General features: G+C 39.0%; 1 protein-coding gene across 2 annotated transcripts in view; it reads right to left on the bottom strand.

Annotated features, from left to right (window-relative positions):
• The window catches only part of LOC126161976 (zinc finger protein 431-like), a 57,060-nt gene extending 38,090 nt beyond the window's left edge, over positions 1–18,970 (bottom strand). For both annotated transcript variants that reach the window (XM_049918170.1, XM_049918169.1), the window contains exons 1-2: positions 18,259–18,970; positions 12,550–13,614 (exon numbers count right to left, since the gene is read on the bottom strand). In XM_049918170.1, coding sequence (XP_049774127.1) covers positions 12,550–13,614; positions 18,259–18,714 — 1,521 coding nt within the window. In that variant the 5' untranslated portion in view covers positions 18,715–18,970. The remainder of the gene's footprint in view (positions 1–12,549; positions 13,615–18,258) is intronic.
• Positions 18,971–21,203: the final 2,233 nt, after the last annotated feature.

The following is a 21,203-nucleotide window of genomic DNA, read 5'->3' as shown; positions in this document are numbered from 1 at the left end:
GCAATATAGAACAGTTCACACAGGATTAATGTTGTTTTATTGTGTAAGGAAAATCTCTATCTGGTTCAAGAGATGAAAAGAAACCTGATGTATGTCCTCATGTTGGCCAGGATGTCATCATGTTACCTGTTTGGACCACATTTTTTTAACGGTACGCAATTGCTTTTTTGAAATTGTTGCAGATATGCTCAATGACAATGGAATTGTGGACTACGTGTGGTTACAGATGGATAGGATTCCAGTGCACTTTGCCAGTCAAGTGTGCGAGTTCCTTCATAAGCATTTTTGAGGTCACTGCATTGGTCATTCTTCAGCAACATCTCCAGCCTCATTGAATTGACCGCCACAAAGCCTGGATCTGACCACACCAGTCAGTTTAATATAGCGTTCAATGCCAGTGATTAATAAACAATCATGTGAATGGGCTAAACTAGATTTTCAAAGGATATTTCTCAATATGCCCTTGGCAGGAGGACACTGAGATATAATGACCTCTATGTAAGGTGCAATTGTGCATATACAGATCAGTTGGATACATAGTATTTATATGTACATACTTCAGAAGGATGTAGGTTGCAGTAAGTACTTGGAGATGAAGAAGCTTGCACAGGATAGGGTGCTGCATCAAACCAGTCTCAGGACTGAAGACCACAACAACAGCAACACTTCAGTATACTGTTTTGACCAACACTCAATATTTGTGACATGAACTTCTGAAAGTGTGCATCACAAACCAGCAACACTGCTCATTTCATATGTTATGTTACTCTTTCCCTGTTTTCTATTGAATTGTTTTATAGTGGTGTACTTTCCCACTGTGCACATACAGTGGTCAATGCTATTTATATTTCACACATCAATGCTGTGGTGCATCAACTGCTTATTCTAGATGACAAAAACATTATTGTCTGGTCTATAAGTAATGACACTAACTTCACTAAACTAAAAAATAAAATTTACTGCTCACATTATGTGGATGTTACACTAACATTCAAGTTTATTCATAAAAGGAAACAAATTTAATTCTGCATACCAAGCCCTGCAGCTGGTTTATTGCCAGATTTTTTTTTTAATAAAAGCTTGCTTTTTCACAGAATACATAGACATTTAGTCCAAGTTAAAATTACATGCCAGGCAGGGACTCAAATTCAGTTCCTCGATTTTAAATGACATCAGGCAACCAATGTTGTCTGTACCATCATGTAACACTGCCATTATCTCTAAATCATTTTTCTGTATCAGGAACCCGACTTTGAAACAATCTTCCTCAATATATCAGAGAAATTAAATTCCTTCCAAACATCAAAAGATAGCTATACCTTCTACCACAATCCCCACCTTTCCCACACAGTAGCCAGCAGCTCACGGTTGCCAATTCACCCCTCACCTACAATTTTTCCCTCTTACATGTTTGCAGAGTTCTTTATTTAAATTATGTTTCTTTCCTAACAGTAACTGTTGCTTTCATTTCAATCTTCTCCTCTTTCTTTACACCTTCTGCTTCTATAATCTAAATATGGATTCAAAAGTGCTAAACTAGTCTATGTCATTCTTAATGCACTTTACTGCTGCTACTACTTCTATTAGTATTATTCTTCACGTTAAGGTCCCAATCTGTTCAGGCTAAATAAGAAATAAATAAATAATTACATATATAGAGCCATCCATTCAAGCCTTACCGACATATTCAAAATATCTATATCTACACCTACATAGATACTCTGCAAGCCACCGCACAGTCCCGGGCTGAGGGTACCCTGTACCACTACTAGGCATTTCCTTTCCTGTTCCACTTGCAAATAGTACAAGGGTAAATCAACTCTCTATGTCAATGAGTCCTAATTTCTCAAACCTTATCTCCACTATCCTTATGCGCAATGTCTCCATGTTGTTCAAAGCTACAGGTAACAAATCTAGCAGCCCACCTCTGAATTGCTTCAATGTCTTCCTTCAAACTGACCTGAAATGGATCCCAAACACTCAAGCAGTACTCAAGAATAAATTGCACCAGCATCCTATAAGTGGTCTCCTTCAGATGAACCACTCTTTCCTAAAATTTTCGCAGTTAATTAAAGTCACCCATTCGCCTTCCCTACCACAATTCTCACATACTCGTTCGATTTCATATCGTTTTGCAACTTTACGTCCAGATATTTAAATGACTCGACTGTGTCAAGTAGGACACTAGTAATACTATAACTGAGCATTACACGGTCATTCTTCCTACTCATCCACATTAACTCACATTTTTACACATTTAGAGCTAGCTGCCGTTCATCACACCAACTAGAAAATTTGTCTGTTATCTTGTATCTTTCTACAGTCACTCAACTTCGAAACCTTAGCATACACCACTGCATCTTCAACAAACAACCACAGATTGCTGCCCACCCTGTCCACCAAATCATTTAAGTACATAGAGAACAACAGTGGTCCTATCACACTTCCCTGGGGCACACCTGATGATACCCTTGTCACTGATGAACATTCGTCGTCAGTGACAACATACTGCGATCTATAACTTACGAAGTTTTCGTGCCACTCACTTATCTGTGAACTTATTCTATATGCTGCAATGGGGCACCGTGACAAATGCTTTCCAGAAATCTAGAAATATGGAATCTGCATTTTCCCTTCATCCATAATTTACTGTGTACTATGTGAGAAAAGTACAAGCTGAGTTTTGCACAAACGATACTTTCTAAAACCTTGCTGATTTGTGGACATAAGCTTCTCAGTCTCAAGAAAGTTATAAATTCAAACTGAGAATATGTTCAAGGATTTTGCAGAAAACTGAAGTTAGGGATATTGGACTGTAATTTTGCGGTCCATTCTTTCATCCTTCTTGTATACTGGAGTCACCTGTACTTTTTTCCAGTCGCTTGGGACTTTGTGCTGGGTGAGATATTCACGATAAATGCAAGCTAGGTAAGGAGTCAATGTCGTAGGGCACTTTTGTAAAATTGAACTGGGATTCCATCCGGATCTGGTGATTTATTTGTTTTCAAATCTTTCAGTTGTTTCTACACCAGGCATGCTTATTAATATGCCATCCACACAAGAGTCTGTCCGATAGTCAAATGACGGTATGTTCGTACAATTCTCCTGTGAAAACGATTTCTTCAATGCAAAATTTAAAACTTCGGCTTTTGTTTTGCTATCTTTCACTGTCATACTAGACTGGTCAACAAGTGACTGAATGGAAGCCACAAACTTGCTTACCAATATTACATAGGACCAGAATTTTCTCTGGTTCTCTGCCAGATCTTTTGCTAAGGTGCGACAGTGGTAGTTGTTGTAGGCTTCGCTTGTAGATCTTTTCACACATGCACGAATCTCTACAACCTTTGCTCATCTTGAATCTTTTGAATACATTAAGAAATAAGTAACAATTGGAATTTCGCAGGAATGTTGATGGGTGGTATCATTCTGTTGCAGGATAATGCATGCTCACATGCTGCCAACACTGCCTGTGCCACAGAAATTTCGCTGTGAAGCCCTTCCACATCCTTCATAAGTCCCACTCCCTTCCCACGCAATTTCCATATTTTTTTGGAGCCTCAAAGAAAGACATTTTTGGCCATCAATCGCTTTCGGATGAAGAGGTGCACATCTGTGTACAATCATGGTCCTGTAGGCAACTGTAAAAATTTCTTCATGAAGCATTGATCATCTTGTCTCACAGTGGGATAAACGTATTAGCCATTATGGTGATTACTTTTGGGGTAATAAACTGTTTACCTACTTTTTGCCATCTGTCTCTTTTTCATTTCACTGCCCCTTACATTTTATTCTCATCCCATTAACTGTTTCTTAAGAGCTTAATCTGGATTTCCACACAAAATGTATTGCCTAGCTTCCTGTTCATAAGCCTCCCTATTATTAAATATGTACTGGTTATTTTTTTGCTTCTTGTTGCAGCACATTGTTAATATTTGGACAATATCCTTCTTGAGACAATATCCAGCTAAGAAAATCACATGAGGAGGAGAGGAGGGAGGGAGAGAGAGAGAGAGAGAGTGTTACACTGTCCCAGCACTGCAGTCCTACTGGCAGAAGGGGTTGTGCTGGGTGAAGCTGGTGAGAGGATAAAGGAGATGGAGAGGTGGATGGGAAGATAGTTGAGGAGATAGTGAGAGAGAGGTAGCAAGATAATGGGATAGGAATTTGACAAAGGTGAGCTTGCCCTGGCAAAGGTAGAGGAGTGCAGGGATAAAACTGAGAAAGAGGGAGACTGCAGAGTGGGCGTGTAGATTGGTGGGCTGATATGAAAGGCATAATGTGTTTTGGTCCTACGTCATTCTATTCTCATTCCTTCAGTCTCAATACTTCTGACAACAATTTCACCTGACTGACCTTAGCCCACAGAGTAACCTTCCTGACCATTGACTTTCATCTCTCTGTTTGCTCCATATAAACATCTCTCCATATCAAGTCCACTAACCATCAACAGCATCTGTATTTTGAAAGCTGCCATCTCAACCACACTAAAATGTCTCCAAGCTGTTGGCTACATGTGGACAGCGCATCTGCAGTGATGAGTAATTCCTTGCTCAACGTGCTGGAGGTCTTACTGAGGCTCACAGACAGGCACTAGCATCCAAACCTTGTCTGCAAACAGATCTTTGGTGTTAATCAATAACAACCCCTTCAGCCTCCCACAACCGCCATGAATCAACTGCAAAAGAGCACTTCTCTCAGTACTCAGTGTCATGCTGGTTTGGAAAAACTTTACCACATCTTTTACCAGGAATTTGACAACTTATCATCATATGTGGATATGAGGCCCATTTTACCCACAATCCTATCCACCTTTCCAATATGACTATCAACATGACAAAATACTCTGTGAATGATTGGTTTGTGGGGGCGCTCAACTGCAAGGTTATCAGCGCCCATACAAGTTCCCAACCTTTACTCAGTCCATTCTCGTTACTTTCATGAATGATAATGAAATGATGAGGACAACAAAAACACCCAGACCCCGGGTGGAGAATATCCCAAACCCAGCCAGGAACTGAACCTAGGACACCGTGATCCACAGGCAGGAACACTAGCCACGAACTGCAGACAGTTCCAGTCCAGTCACATGCATATCCCACCTCCCTTCCCCTCCTCAATTACTCTGTCACCTCGCACTACCACTCCAGCATGCACTTTAATATTACTTACTTCCAAAGAATGGTGCTGTTAAAGACTCATCAGTGTTTTAAATCTTATTTATTGGCCCACTGACTGCTCAACACATCAGTTATATAGCAAATGGTTACTTTGGTGCATTGCTGGTACAATATAGTTGGCGGAAGTATGTTGTCATGAACTTGTAAGAGTGTTTTGTATCTGATAACTCTGAAGGAGGACACTATCTGATCTTCAGATATTTTTTCCGTCATCTTATTTGTGCAATTGTCAACCTCTCAGCTAGGCAGTGTTTGTATCGGATAGCTTTAAAGGGGGACATTATCTGAAAGTTCAGCTGTGTTTTCAATAGCCCTATTGATGTGCTTGTCAATCTCTCAGCTATACAGTGAATAGTTAAATGGTTACCTTCACTTATTCTGTTATTTGTATTCCACCCAGTACTTTCCAGTATCGTATTAATATCTCTCATAACTGACATATTCCTCACTGGATCCCATCTTGTTATTTATTGTACAATTATCAACTACTGATGATGCCCTAGCCCCCAAAATTTATTAGCTATAAATAGCACGGATTACAAGTGAGACATCAGTGTGTGATCGGCCTGTGTTAATGTGGTACACCTGGTGGTGATGGTGGTGGCAGTGGTTATGGTGGTGGGCGGACACTGTTGAAATTTAAACTAATCACAGTACTCTGCAGGAACCAATCACATTAAAGATAAACATAAAGTGAGTATAACTGAAGTATTAACGCCTTCTTGATGCTCAGCATAAGGATGCATTTTCTAAATGCACACAACTAAACTGAGCTGCATCACGTGCAGGATTACAGGCCTAGGAAGTAAGGTTGATTTCAGGTGGAGTCAAGGTCAGAATAGTGGCAAGAAATGCCTGGAGGTTACAGTACACTGTGTTAGTCTCCATAGGTAAGTGGCAGGCATGACAGGCTGGAGGCAACTACATAATGGCAGGGTTCAGTCCGAATTACACTTACAGTTAATTTTTGTGTTAGTGCGTGAGGTTTTTTCTATCCAATGAAAATACAAAATTAACAGAATGAACAGTTCACTTTTCTTCATAGACATTTCTGGTACTCAAAAGGATCTGTGTGTGATCTCTTTACCACTTAATATATTATCTAACATCAATATCATGTTCAACTAAAAAAAGTCTATGAACTGAGTAATACACTGTAGTCAGGGGATACCAGCTAATATGGTGTTAGACCCCCTTTTGTCTGGCGTGGTGCAGCAACTCAATATGGCATGGACTCCACAAGTCACTGGAAGTCCCCTGCAAAAATACTGAACCAAGCTGCCTCTATAGCCATCAATAACTGCAAAAGCGTTGATGGTGCAGGTTTTCGTGCACGAATTGACCTCTTGATTCTGTTCCATATCGGGCGATCTGGTTGGCCAAATCATTTGCTTGAATTGTCCAGAATATTTTTTATTGGAACCAATCACACACAATTGTGGCCCAGTGACATGACACATTGTCATCCATTATAAAAATCCCATTGTTGTTTGGGAACACGAAGTCCATGAGTGCTTGCAAATGGTCTCCAAATAGCTGAATATAAATCTCAATGACCAGTTCAGTTGGACCAGAAGACCCAGTCCATTCCAAGTTAACACAAACTACACAATTACGGAGCCACCACCAATTTGCACAGTGCCTTTTTGACAACTTGGGTCCATGGCTTCGTGGGATCTGCACCACACTCGAACCCTACCATCAGCTCTTTCCAACTAAAACTGGGACACATCTGATCAGGATACATTTTTCCAGTCAACTAAGGTGTAACCGATGTAGTCACTATCCCAGGAGAGGCACTGCAGGTGATGATGTGCTGTTAGCAAAGGCACTAGTGTCGGTCATCTGCTGCCATAGCCCATCAATGCCAAATTTTGCTGCACTGTCGTAATGGATAAGTTTATCGTAAGTCCCACATTGAATTCTGCAGTTATTTCATGCAGTGTTGCTTGTCTGTCAGCACTACACAAACACCACTGCTCTCAGTCATAGAGTGAAGGCTGTCAGCCACTGCGTTGACCATGGTGAGAGATAATGCCTGAAACCTGTTATTCCCGGCACACTCTTGACAATAGGGATCTTGGAATACTGTATCACCTAACAACTGAAATGGAATGTCCCATGAGTCTAGTTCCAATTACTATTCTGTATTCAAGATCTGTTAATTCCCGTCATGTGGGCTTAATCACATCAGAAACCTTTTCACATTTATCACCTGAGTGCAAATGAGAGCTACGCCAGTGCACAGCCTTTTTACATCTTGTGTACACAATACTACCGCCATCCGTATACGTGCCTATTGCTATCCCATAACTTTTTTCACCTCAGTGTTAATCACTCTTTTTCTACCACTTCCTCTCCGGCAACTAAAGTGGCACTCCAAAGACCACCACATGCTGTTAGAGCAGGGTAACATCAGTGTTTTGCGTGGTCCATTTTGTCTTTGCCCAGATATTTTCAAATGGGCTAATCTCTGATGTAGGAGGAAGCCAGTCCGGAAATATCATTGTTCTGCAAGCCACTCCTGTGCGATAGCTGATATATGCAGGTGTCCCAGGAGAAATGTCAAATTCACGGATATGACAGGAACGATCATTCAAAGCAAGGCTAGCAAATTTGGGCATTAACTCAAATATCTTAAGAGCTATGAACACTTCTTCATCTTTGAGACTCTTAAACAAATCTCTTCTACTGCAAGCTCTTCACTTTCATATTTTTGGAGGATGTAGTATGGACCAAAACAAGAAAAAATTGTCTAGTAAATATGGGCTCTAAACTTCATACCTTAAGAGCTATGAGCACTTGTACAGTAGATGAGATGTTCCCCATTAGCACAGATGAACAAGTACTCATAGACTTGAGGGCCTTTGTTTACTGGACATGTTTTTCTTGGTTTGCTCCATAGTACCACCTTTCAAAATATGGAAAGCACAGAGCTTGCAGCAGAAATGATTTGTTTCACAGTATTAAAGACGAAGAAGTGCATACAGCTCTTAAGGTATGCATTTTCCAGCTCGTGTTTACATGACTTTTGTGCTTTGAATGATCATTCCTGTCATATACCTGAATACTGATTATTTCTCCATGGATGTACTGTATACCAGAAAATTATCCTGCAGAAAACACACTAATTTCTCAGTTGTATAGCTGTTACACTGACACAATCATAATACTCACAATATGACTACCATCTACCACATGAGGGCATCCAAGTCTAAGAGAACACATCCAGCACCGAACAGCCCACATCTACTGCAATATAATGGAATATAATTGGGATGGACACTGACACCGTGTGACCTGTATACCTGTTCTGGCTTATAAATTATTGAGGAAAATCCTAGTTTGACAGAAAATTTTATGTTCCAAGAGTCACAACTGACATTGTTCTTGGCATATGCTAATCAGTATATTGGATCTTCATCACTAAGCCTCTCCCTGAAGGTCATATGTTTGCCAAGTTTAGCTTTCCAAAGCCTTTACTACATCAAATTCACTGACTTGAGGATTCAGTTGTATGTTTCATCATATTTAAAAAAAGATTTTGCTGTTATGTGTCAGAACATTAATTATCTTAATGCTATTAAATGTTCAGTTTTCATATGTGTATTTGATTCTCTGCTACCTTGATACCATATCCATCATGCAACGTGCTCAGCAATGCAATAGCATGGCCTGACCTTTGAATATGTCAAATGCTCTTTCATCACAAGAACTGTGACGAGGTCACAAATAGTAGGTTGACAAAGAAGAATGACTCATGAACAAACTGGCTGACTCAAAGTAAGGTGGTGCACATGACTTTCAATTGTGTATGTGTTCACTAGGGCTCTATAGCATATGTGGTGTGCTTGTAGAAATAACTCACCATGTTAGAGTGTCAATCCACTTAGCACAATACTGACACCACAACAGGAGAATGTTAACATGATAGGCTACTTTAACTAGGACAAATGTCGAAAAGGATTATGAAACTGCAGCTATAAAAATTACTCAGTTCAACCTGGCTATTTCCACAGTTTACCGATCACCATCCAGGAATTTTGAACTTTTCTTAAACAAAATGGAGTCATTGCTAAATAACGTAAATAAAATGGACTGTGAATCGATAATCTGTGGTGGCTTCAATATTGATTTCCTCACGAATAGTGGAAATAGGGAGACCATTTTGAACCTTGAAATGTCCTACAATTTAAAGGCTGAAGTAAAAGCAGCTACCCGAGTAACGGAAACTTGCCAAACAGCTCTTGATCAGTTTCTAGTTAAGAAGAGTTTACACAACACCTCACTGAAAATTGTCAATGCAGGTTTTAGTGACCATCTTGCTCAAATATTAAGCATAAAAGTACAAGGCAGTATTATTAACAACATGTCTTTCAGAATAGCATATCGAAGTTATAATCAGCATAATGTAAACTACTTCAACAACTTATTACAGAAAGAAAAAGGCCAGGAGTGTACAAAATGAACGATATAATTGAAAAATTCAACACTTTCATTGATACATTAACCCATTTCTTTGAACTTGCATTCCCACTGAAAACATTAACCATATGGGGGAACTCTAGAACAAACAGCTGGATCACAAAGGGAATAAGGGTTTCATGCCAGAAGAAAAGACTACTTCATGAAATTTGTAACTCAAAAAATTCCTCACCTGAAGTACGCGCATACTATAAAAAATACTCCAATATATTAAGAAAAGTAATAAAAGCAGCAAAAATAATGAATAATGATGAAATCATTTATAATTCAGCTAATAAATCAAAGGCTATGTGGAGTGTTATAAAAAAAGAATGTGGAGAATACAGACAATCTTGCAAAAATAAAACAGTATCACATAAAAATAAAAAAGTAAACAAACCCCTTAGAAGTAGCCAACTCATTTAACAACTTTTTCACAGATGTTGCTGATAATATGTTACAATCAAACTTTAAGAGCACCCAGGCAAATGAATATAAAATAAGTGCATGTAGAGGATCAATGTACATCAGTTCTGTTTCACAGGATGAAGTATCTAAAGCAATAAAAGGACTAAAAAATTCCACATCAGCAGGTATTGATGGTATACCTGCAACAATGTTAAAAAAGAGCGCATCAAACCAAATTGAAGTATTCACACACTTATGTGACTGCTCACTCCAGGCAGGCACTTTCGCCGATGTGTTGAAAACATCAAAAGTTATTCTTGTATATAAAAAAGGGGATAAAGACAATGTAAATAACTAGAGACCCATCCCAATTTCCTCCTGCATCTCTAAAGTACTGGAAAAAGTTACGTATGACAAACTTATGAAATTTATAAATAAAAACAGCATCCTATGTAATGAACAACATGTATTCAGAATAAGAGGTCAATGACAACTGCTGTCTATGAGTGCATCAATTCCATCCTAAACCTGATGGACAAAAAACAGGAAACAATAGGAGTATTTATTGACTCGTCAAAAGCTTTTGACATGGTGGACCATAAAATTCTGCTATCATAGCTCGAAAGATATGGATCAGTTCCTTCCTGACTAATCGTAAGCAGGCAGTGTGCATCAAGCACACAAATATTGAACTAGAAACTGTATCTAATCACTTATCTGACTATAAACAAATTAAATGTGGTGTACCCCAAGGATCAGTAATGGGACCCCTTCTATTTCTTCTGTACATAAATGATCTAAGCTTAAATGTTGATGCACACAAAACAATCACATTTGCAGATGACACCACTATTCTACTAAAAGGAGACGACGATTAACAGTTACAGCAGAGAGTAAACGCAGTCACGAAACAACTTAGCAGCTGGGCACAGCGTAATCAGCTTGTAATAAATAGTAAGAAAACCATTGCTCTAAAATTCCACAATGTTCCTAACAAGGACATGTTTATCCCATCAGTCTCTATCAATGACAAACCAGTTGGTAACAATACTGAAACCAAATTCTTAGGACTTTGGCTGCAGAGTAACGTCAGCTGGAATAAGCATAAACTACAAAAAAAAGGGCCATTAGAATCTTGTTTGGGTGCAAGCCTAGAGACTCTTGTAAACCCCTGTTTAAGAAATCTGGTATTCCTCCATTACCATGTGTATGCATAATGGAAACCCTTTTGTTCTTTAAATTAAATGTAATAGGTAAGGGCTGGAGACTGCAAAAAAACTGTGATGTACATGATCACTTTACCAGACAAAACAGAAACTTACATATGACTCAAATAGGAACAGCACTGTGCCAAAAAGGTGCTTTTCACATGGGAGTTAAGCTTTATAACAAACTTCCTGAAAACATAAAAGCTATCACAGAGGTTAATACATTTGGAAAATCTCTAAAGTCATATTTACAGCATCACTGCTTTTACTCCATTGAAGAATATTTAAATTTATAAAATGTGTTATATAAATACGTACGTGTAAAGTGTATTATTGTAACCTTAAATATGTATGCGTTGAAATGACATTCAGCCTGTATATTTATAACTTGACTTGTCCAATGTCTTATGCATAAGCTGCTATGTAGACAACAGACCAATGAAAAATACAATACAATACAAAAAAATTATTCCAAAATGAAGTCATACTTTGGGTAAATTGATCTTACCATTATTATTATTATTATTATTATTATTATTATTAAACAGCTGCATGGTATTACCACACCACCAGTACCACCGGCCTTCTGCTACAGTGCCAATGCCTCAGGTGGCTTGGGCAACTGTAGGTGAGTAACTCACTGGCCGTAACAGCACTTCACTTCATGCAATCTCAGGCAAACAACCACAATCTTCAGAGCACTTTCTTGTAATACATTTGACATACTTCATTTTACTGAATCAAATACATGTCATCATTGCAGATGTTAAGTTCAACATAACATTATTGGATAATGGTTGAAAATTAACATTACATTTCATGTCATAGTGCAACAGATTGCACTTTTAAAATTTGTATAACAACAGTGTACTAAACCAGCTCATTACTATAATAAGTAAATCTACAATGTAGATTATTACATATATAATTAGTAGATGGTACGAACAACAAACATCACTGTATTTTGTAATTGTGTATCAAGTCTAATGTCTAAATGACCTCCATATGTCAAACTCTGAGACTGTGTCAAGGCAGTGATGAAGGAATGAGAACAATGACACAGAAATCTGGGAAAAAAAAAACATCCATTCTCTAGCATAATGATGAAGGAAAAAGTAAAAGGGGGAACAACAGGGCCAAAGACGTGATACAGATTTGGCTGGAAATTTGAATGTATTATGTTGGACATTACTCTAAGAGTAATAATAGCAACAATAAGCCACAAAAAATTCCAGTGAATTAACATTCTGATTAATATTTGTAAAAGCATTAATAAATATGCTTCTTACCTGGAATGGTGCTTCCCCAGTGTGTATGGGCATATGGCGTTGAAGTGCTCCCTTTTGGGTGAATGCCTTGTTGCAGTAGGGGCAACAGAATGGATTTATACCATTATGCATCCCAACATGAATATCTAGTGCTGGTTTGTGTTTATACGCTTGCCCACAAATTTCACAAATGTATGGTCTTTCATCACTGTGAGTTGCAACATGTGATCGATATTCACTCATAGTTCGCCACTTTTTACCACAGATACCACACTCATGTTTTGGTACCTTCGGTGCTGGCTCCCGCTTTCTTTTCTTTTCTTTTCTTGCCCTCTTGTCGTCTTTGCTGTCATTATTCTCTTCATTATTTCTTGATCCTTGTGAAGGTTTTCCAGTATCAGATAGCTTTGCTTCTTCCTCCTTGCTCTTGTCTTCGGTAATATCTTTTTTAACATCTTCATTTTTAACATTAACAGTTCCATTTTGTTCCGTTTCACTAGATGTAGCTTTGTCTGGTGAGTTGGTTACAGAGTCAAATTTTTGCCCCTCACTACTAAACATACCAAAAATTTCTTCTTCATCCATTTTCCACTCAAAATCATCATCACTACTTGTTGTGTCATTGTCTCTGTGATCATCTACTTCCTTCTTCACTTTATTGTCTCTTTCAACCATCATATTTACCTGGTCAGAAGAAGAGTTTATAAAAGTACCATCCTTACACAAGTCAATTATATTTTCTTCAGTTATATCTTTACCATGTTTCTTCAGAGCATGAATACCTGCACCTGATTTTGAGCCAAACTTTTTCCCACAATCACGGCACTGATAAGGCTTTGCACCCCCATGGGACAACAAATGCTGTTTTACCTCACAAGGACGACGAAAAAGTCTACCACAAAGTGAGCATGGGTGTATATAACGCCGAACTCGATGAACATCTTTTTCTTGACCACTGGATAACTTGTTAGAAATTTGTTTAGATGTATGTGGTTTTCGTGCTGGTCTTCCTTTTCTCTTACTGTACGCTCCTGCTTTCCCAGCTGCAACTATTGAAGTTCGAGGGGTAACTTTGCCAGTATCAGTCTGGAAAGGGTTAGAGAAAAACTCATTTCATCTAAAATGTTTTCTATTAAAACATAAATGGAGAAAGAAATGTTTGTAGAAAAATGAACACAGACACTACTATGAAAAACACACACACACACACACACACACACACACACACACACACACAGAAGAGGGAGGGGGAGGGGAAGAGGGGGAGAGATATGCAATGCCCAGTGCCACCACAAAAGCAGACCCTCATGCTATGCTGGAGAGCTCACCTTTGAATCCTAGACAATGCAAATGTTTCCAAGCAACGAACAGTTACTAGTGTTGTAGTGTAATGAGGAAAATATGTACAGGGTTATTACAAATGATTGAAGCGATTTCACAGCTCTACAATAACTTTATTATTTGAGATATTTTCACAATGCATTGCACACACATACAAAAACACAAAAAGTTTTTTTTAGGCATTCACAAATGTTCGATATGTGCCCCTTTAGTGATTCGGCAGACATCAAGCCAATAATCAAGTTCCTCCCACACTCGGCGCAGCATGTCCCCATCAATCAGTTCGAAAGCATCGTTGATGCGAGCTCGCAGTTCTGGCACGTTTCTTGGTAGAGGAGGTTTAAACACTGAATCTTTCACATAACCCCACAGAAAGAAATCGCATGGGGTTAAGTCGGGAGAGCGTGGAGGCCATGACATGAATTGCTGATCATGATCTCCACCACGACCGATCCATCGGTTTTCCAATCTCCTGTTCAAGAAATGCCGAACATCATGATGGAAGTGCGGTGGAGCACCATCCTGTTGAAAGATGAAGTCGGCGCTGTCGGTCTCCAGTTGTGGCATGAGCCAATTTTCCAGCATGTCCAGATACACGTGTCCTGTAACGTTTTTTTCGCAGAAGAAAAAGGGGCCATAAACTTTAAACCGTGAGATTGCACAAAACACGTTAACTTTTGGTGAATTGCGAATTTGCTGCACGAATGCGTGAGGATTCTCTACCGCCCAGATTCGCACATTGTGTCTGTTCACTTCACCATTAAGAAAAAATGTTGCTTCATCACTGAAAACAAGTTTCGCACTGAACGCATCCTCTTCCATGAGCTGTTGCAACCGCGCCGAAAATTCAAAGCGTTTGACTTTGTCATCGGGTGTCAGGGCTTTTAGCAACTGTAAACGGTAAGGCTTCTGCTTTAGCCTTTTCCGTAAGATTTTCCAAACCGTCAGCTGTGGTATGTTTAGCTCCCTGCGTGCTTTATTCGTCGACTTCTGCAGGCTACGCGTGAAACTTGCCCGCACACGTTCAACCGTTTCTTCGCTCGCTGTAGGCCGACCCGTTGATTTCCCCTTACAGAGGCATCCAGAAGCTTTAAACTGCGCATACCATCGCCGAATGGAGTTAGCAGTTGGTGGATCTTTGTTGAACTTCGTCCTGAAGTGTCGTTGCACTGTTATGACTGACTGATGTGAGTGCATTTCAAGCACGACATACGCTTTCTCGGCTCCTTTCGCCATTTTGTCTCACTGCGCTCTCGAGCGCTCTGACGGCAGAAACCTGAAGTGCGGCTTCAGCCGAACAAAACTTTATGAGTTTTTCTATGTATCTGTAGTGTGTCGTGACCATATGTCAATGAATGGAGCTACAGTGAATTTATGAAATCGCTTCAATCATTTGTAATAGCCCTGTATATAGTATGGTAACACCCAAAAGGAGTTCATGAAATTTGACACAACCTGAAAATTTGCCTTTTCCCATGCCCAACTTCTGAAATGCAAAACTTCCTTTCTTGGTGACGATGAAAAGAGAGAATGGAAAAGAAACAAAAAAGAGAGAGTAGCAGATGGCCAACCAGTATACTGTACTATATATATACTATATATATGAAAGTGCTGGCAGGTCGACAGACACACAAACGAACACAAACATACACACAAAATTCAAGCTTTCGCAACAAACTGTTGCCTCATCAGGAAAGAGGGAAGGAGAGGGAAAGACGAAAGGATGTGAGTTTTAAGGGAGAGGGTAAGGAGTCATTCCAATCCCGGGAGCGGAAAGACTTACCTTAGGGGGAAAAAAGGACAGGTATACACTCGCGCACACACACACATATCCATCCACACATATCCAGATACAAGCAGACATATATATATATATATAAAAAGAAAGATGATGAGACTTACCCAACAAAAGCGCTGGCAGGTCGATAGACACACAAATAAACACAAACATACACACAAAACTCTAGCTTTCGCAACCAACGGTTGCCTCGTCAGGAAAGAGGGAAGGAGAAGGAAAGACAAAAGGATTGGGTTTTAAGGGAGAGGGTAAGGAGTCATTCCAATCCCGGGAGCGGAAAGACTTACCTTAGGGGGAAAAAAGGACAGGTTTACACTCGCACACACACACATATCCATCCACACATACACAGACACAAGCAGACATTTGTAAAGGCAAATATATATATATATATATATATATATATATATATATATATATATATATATATATATATATATATAGTTATAATAGAAGGAAACATTCCACGAAGGAAAAATATACCTAAAAACAAAGATGATGTGACTTACGAAATGAAAGTGCTGGCAGGTCGATAGACACACAAACGAACACAAACATACACACAAAATTCAAGCTTTCGCAACAAACTGTTGCCTCATCAGGAAAGAGGGAAGGAGAGGGAAAGACGAAAGGATGTGGGTTTTAAGGGAGAGGGTAAGGAGTCATTCCAGTCCCGGGAGCGGAAAGACTTACCTTAGGGGGAAAAAAGGACGGGTATACACTCGCACACACACACATATCCATCCACACATATACAGACACAAGCAGACATAAATATGTCTGCTTGTGTCTGTATATGTGTGGATGGATATGTGTGTGTGTGCGAGTGTATACCCGTCCTTTTTTCCCCCTAAGGTAAGTCTTTCCGCTCCCGGGACTGGAATGACTCCTTACCCTCTCCCTTAAAACCCACATCCTTTCGTCTTTCCCTCTCCTTCCCTCTTTCCTGATGAGGCAACAGTTTGTTGCGAAAGCTTGAATTTTGTGTGTATGTTTGTGTTCGTTTGTGTGTCTATCGACCTGCCAGCACTTTCATTTCGTAAGTCACATCATCTTTGTTTTTAGGTATATATATATATATATATATATATATATATATATATATATAAAAAGAACAGATATCATTGGTGGTTACCATGCAGCTTGTTAGAATGAAATTACAATGAAATGAATACCCCTGCCTGCAAACAGGTGTTGATATAAGTCAGTGGGGACAGTTAAAAATATGTGCCCCGACTGGGACTCAAACCCGGGATCTCCTGCTTACATGGCAGATGCTCTATCCATCTGAGCCACTGAGGGCACAGAAGATAGTGTGACTGCAGGGACTCAGCTCTCGCACACCTCCTGTGAGACCGACATTCACAATTTATTGTCCCACACTATATTCATAGTGCCCCTGCCCATTATACTCATTACTTGTGGCTTTACTGCCGATTCCCGTAAGAGTTCGGGCACTGTTTGTGCATCTGCACAGAAGAAGATGGTCAAATGGCCGGTGAGCCTTAACTATAGTAATACTCTGTGTGTACAAAAGACATCTCCCAGAAGAAGCCAAGTTGCTTGATCATGAAGCAGCAGGAATACACAAACAGGAAAGAGAATAATTAAAATGAACTGTAAACATGAGACATTGTCACATTAAGACTTTAGGCATTGGAGAATACTTTTGGAACCTCAGACTGCTTCCTTCCAGTTTCTCTGTGAAATGTTCTGTCTCTGCCTGTACTGCAGAGGAAACTATGATGAATGCATATTAATAGAAGCATCAGTGTCTTGCCTTACACTATTTAAAACATAATTTTTAGAATGTAAAATAAGGTAGAACATAAAATTAAATCCAGCACTAATTGTGCTTCTCCCAGGATTTTCCTGTAGCCTATTACAGAAGTTTATTTCAGTTAAAAGGAACTCATACTAAAATTAGAGAAAGATAATAGGGCTTGAACACAGTAAGAGGTACAATGAAATATAAGTTGCAATTGTTTTGCAGAGAATAGACCAGAATGCAAAGCTACATTAAACCAGACTTAAGATGACAACAACTATTTACAATGTGACATGTTGTTTATTTGGTATAACTTGCTGAATTAAATTTAGATTTCTTTTAAGCTTACCACAACTACTTCTGTTGAAATTTAGATCCATTTAAACTGAAATCTCTACTTAAATATGCAGATGCATATACGCAATAGGCCAGTACATTTTCAGAATGTGACCCAGTTTAGGTAAGTTCTGCTTTAGACATCTTATCATAATAGTGTGTTTGCTTTTCTTGTTCTTTACCCACAGTAAGAATGAATGGAGGTGTGACTCTAATATGTGAACATACAAAACCATTCAGTCATTTTTCCCTATGTTTAGTTTTGTTTTTGAACTTAACTGCTGAATAAACTGCATGTTTTGTACCAGAAAATGCTATTTCTATTAAATACTTATAAAACTTGTAAAGATTCTGGAACGATCAGTGAAGGTTCTACATGCTCTGCAATATTCCATTCAACAAAAACAAACGGGCCAAAAGTGACAAAATTCAGGTGTTCCGTTCTCCACACACAATCATAAAAATATTTAAATTCTTTATTGCTCACCTTCTGTTCTGTAGCAGATTTTTCACAAGAATTTTCAGTATCTGGTTCACATTCCTCCTCTTTCAGTTTATCATCTGGTTTCTCAACAACACTGTTAATTTCTATCACATCTTCTGTCTGACACGCTACACCTTGAATATCCTGTATACCATTTTTTATTCTATGGGAATTTCTTTCAAAAAATGTTAGAATTTTTTTCTTGATGGATGTGCACTTTGTTTCGGCGCATGCTAATTCCTCAAAAAGGGAAAAACATTTTGCACAGATGGATGCTGCTGACAACACAGACCGTACAAGTTTCTTGCATACAATTTTCTCCACTGCATTGGCAAGCAGCGTATCGGTATTAGGTACAACAGTACAAAATACACCGTAATTACTGGATGAAATTTGACCGCCACATATCAAACAGTTAGGTCGTTTTTGTTTTTCTCCATTACTCATTTTATAACTCATTCATTAATGAAAATGTAGTGTAGCAGGGTAAATAATTTGACAGGTTAGGTTATATTAATCAGGGGTGACCTTGCATGTAAAGGTAGAGATTCAAACATCGTAATTGAAAACTACAATATGTAAGGATAAATGTTTTTGTTCGTACAGAGCCATAACCTACGGATTTTTCACACCGCAAACATGTTGATATTTCACAGTTTCTGTCTTCTTCCACCAATTCAAAACGACACAAACAGTGTTTGTCAACCCCTTTGTATTGCTTCATGAATCCAAATAAAAAGCATGCACGCCAACATCGTGTACTACAGACTTTCAAGCTACTAACACCAATCGTTCCCGCAGACCATTCTACGTAATAGTTTATTGTAAACGTACGCTGTTCGTGCGTAAATTTATAGCGTAGCTTTATCTTTACCAAAAATTATTAGTGTTCGCCGCGAAAGTACCCTCATTTTTTACGTACGGTATGTTGGCTAGCCCATCTCCGGCGTTTGCATTTGTTTGGGATTCGGAAGCAAGAAAAATAAGACAGAAAAAAAAATTAATGTTGCTGTATAACAATGAAGTTTGAATACATACTTCATGAATTGCAGGATGGCTGCGATGAGTGGTGATCTTGCTACGGCTGAACCTCAAATTGGAAGAACATTGTGTGCCAATCAGCTCAGCTTAGTATGCCATGTGCGCGTTCCTTTCAATTTTAGCGCGCTATTCAGGCCAGTCATAGTGTGCCTTAGTTACGAAATGATCTCACAGTGTGCAAATGGTGCATATTTATAAGTTGCAAATGCTAAAAATAATTTGAATGTAACTAAATTACTCCTGTGAGTTAACTGGTGTAGTAGGCTTCGCATTTTAAGGCGTTTCCATTTAATTACTCTTCTTGATCACTTGAAGCCAGGAAACATGCTTTAGCAACTGCATTATTTTATCTCGGTAATAAATTGTACCTGTGTATTTCTACTGCAGAAGTAGAAATTCGAAGTTGGCCATGGGGAAGGTTTCTTGATAAAACATTTTTCCGAGCTCGTATTTTGACTTTTAGAATATGCATCAGTTTCTGATTTTTCAGTTCTTCCATCCCTGCTTGTTCCCCACATTTCTGTCGTATATGCAAATCGTGCTAAGGTGATGTACAAAGAAATGTTCACTGGACATATTTAAGAAACAGCATAACACCATAAATAAAATACGTTTTATGGCATACAGACTTTTATGAAGCCACCACTCGTCCTAGGTGGTTTGCAAACACTGATTATAAAATACGTATGATTTTGTCGTGGTTGTATTAACAGACATCATTGCTTGTACTTGGGAAGTACTGAATGAACTGTTTAAAATATTCACAAAGTCTATGTCATACCAACTAAATTCCAGCCTAGCCATTTATTAATACTGATGAAGGTGAAGAACAACTAAAATGGTACCGCTAAATTATATTTCAGTTTCCTGGTCACAGCATTTGAATACACACTTTTAAAAAAATCTAGCAACTGTACACTATTTTGAACTCTACCGCCATTACTGTGGTTAAAATAAAACTCTCATCAACCATTACATTCAGATTCATCTTGAATGTTTGATGTGGATGCTGAAAAATATATGTTTATTTTAATCATCACTAAACGAAAGAAACAAAAATCATTTGGAACTTGGGCCCTATGGAACCTAGGACTCATGTCTATGAAGTTAAACACAACAAACTGGATGTGTCTAGCACTAGTATTGAGGCAATGAGAACTATTATAGAAGGACATATTTTAGACGTGACATATGCATCAGGACTGATACAAATGGAGACAATAACTAAGCAAGAACTAAAGCGTTTAGAACAAAGGTTCCAAGAACTTGAATTTGCCTCAATGAGACAACATGGAGTGTACAGAAAACATGAAGTCCAATGACAGCAGGAAAAGAATGTGCCAATATGTAAATAACAATATTAACACATTGCCTGCCACGTGATGGGGAGGGGGATTGGAGGGCACAGGAGATTGGCGGGGACAGCGTAGGGGTGCTAGGTGCAGTGGTAGGTTAGGGGAGGAGTGGAAAAGAAGAGAAAGGGAAGAGGACTAGTGATTGTGTTGGTGAAATAGAAGGCTGTGTTGTGCTGGAATGGGAGCAGGGAAGGTAAGTGGAGGACAGATGCTAGCAAAAATTGAGGCCAAGGGATTACAGTAACGTAGGATATATTGCACGGGAAGTTCCCACACGGATGGTGTTGGTAAGAAGTATCCAGATGGCACAAACTGTGAATCAGTCACTGAGGTGGAGAGCACTGTGTCATGCAGCATGTTCAGCAACTGAGTGGTCCAGCTGTAACTTGGCCACAGTTTGTCAGTGACCATTTATATGGAGGAACAGCTTGTTAGTCATTATGATCACGAGAAAATAGCACAGAGATTGTATCTTGTTAATGATCAGTGTTTGGAGCTGAGTTTGTAGGTCACAGGTAGTCCTGACTTGCACAGGATAGGACTGGACTGGAG

Source organism: Schistocerca cancellata, chromosome 2 (assembly GCF_023864275.1).
Source record: "Schistocerca cancellata isolate TAMUIC-IGC-003103 chromosome 2, iqSchCanc2.1, whole genome shotgun sequence".
Lineage (NCBI taxonomy): Eukaryota > Metazoa > Arthropoda > Insecta > Orthoptera > Acrididae > Schistocerca > Schistocerca cancellata.
The sequence above is the reverse complement of the archived record's forward strand: the minus strand, read 5'-3'. Positions and strand labels throughout refer to the sequence as shown.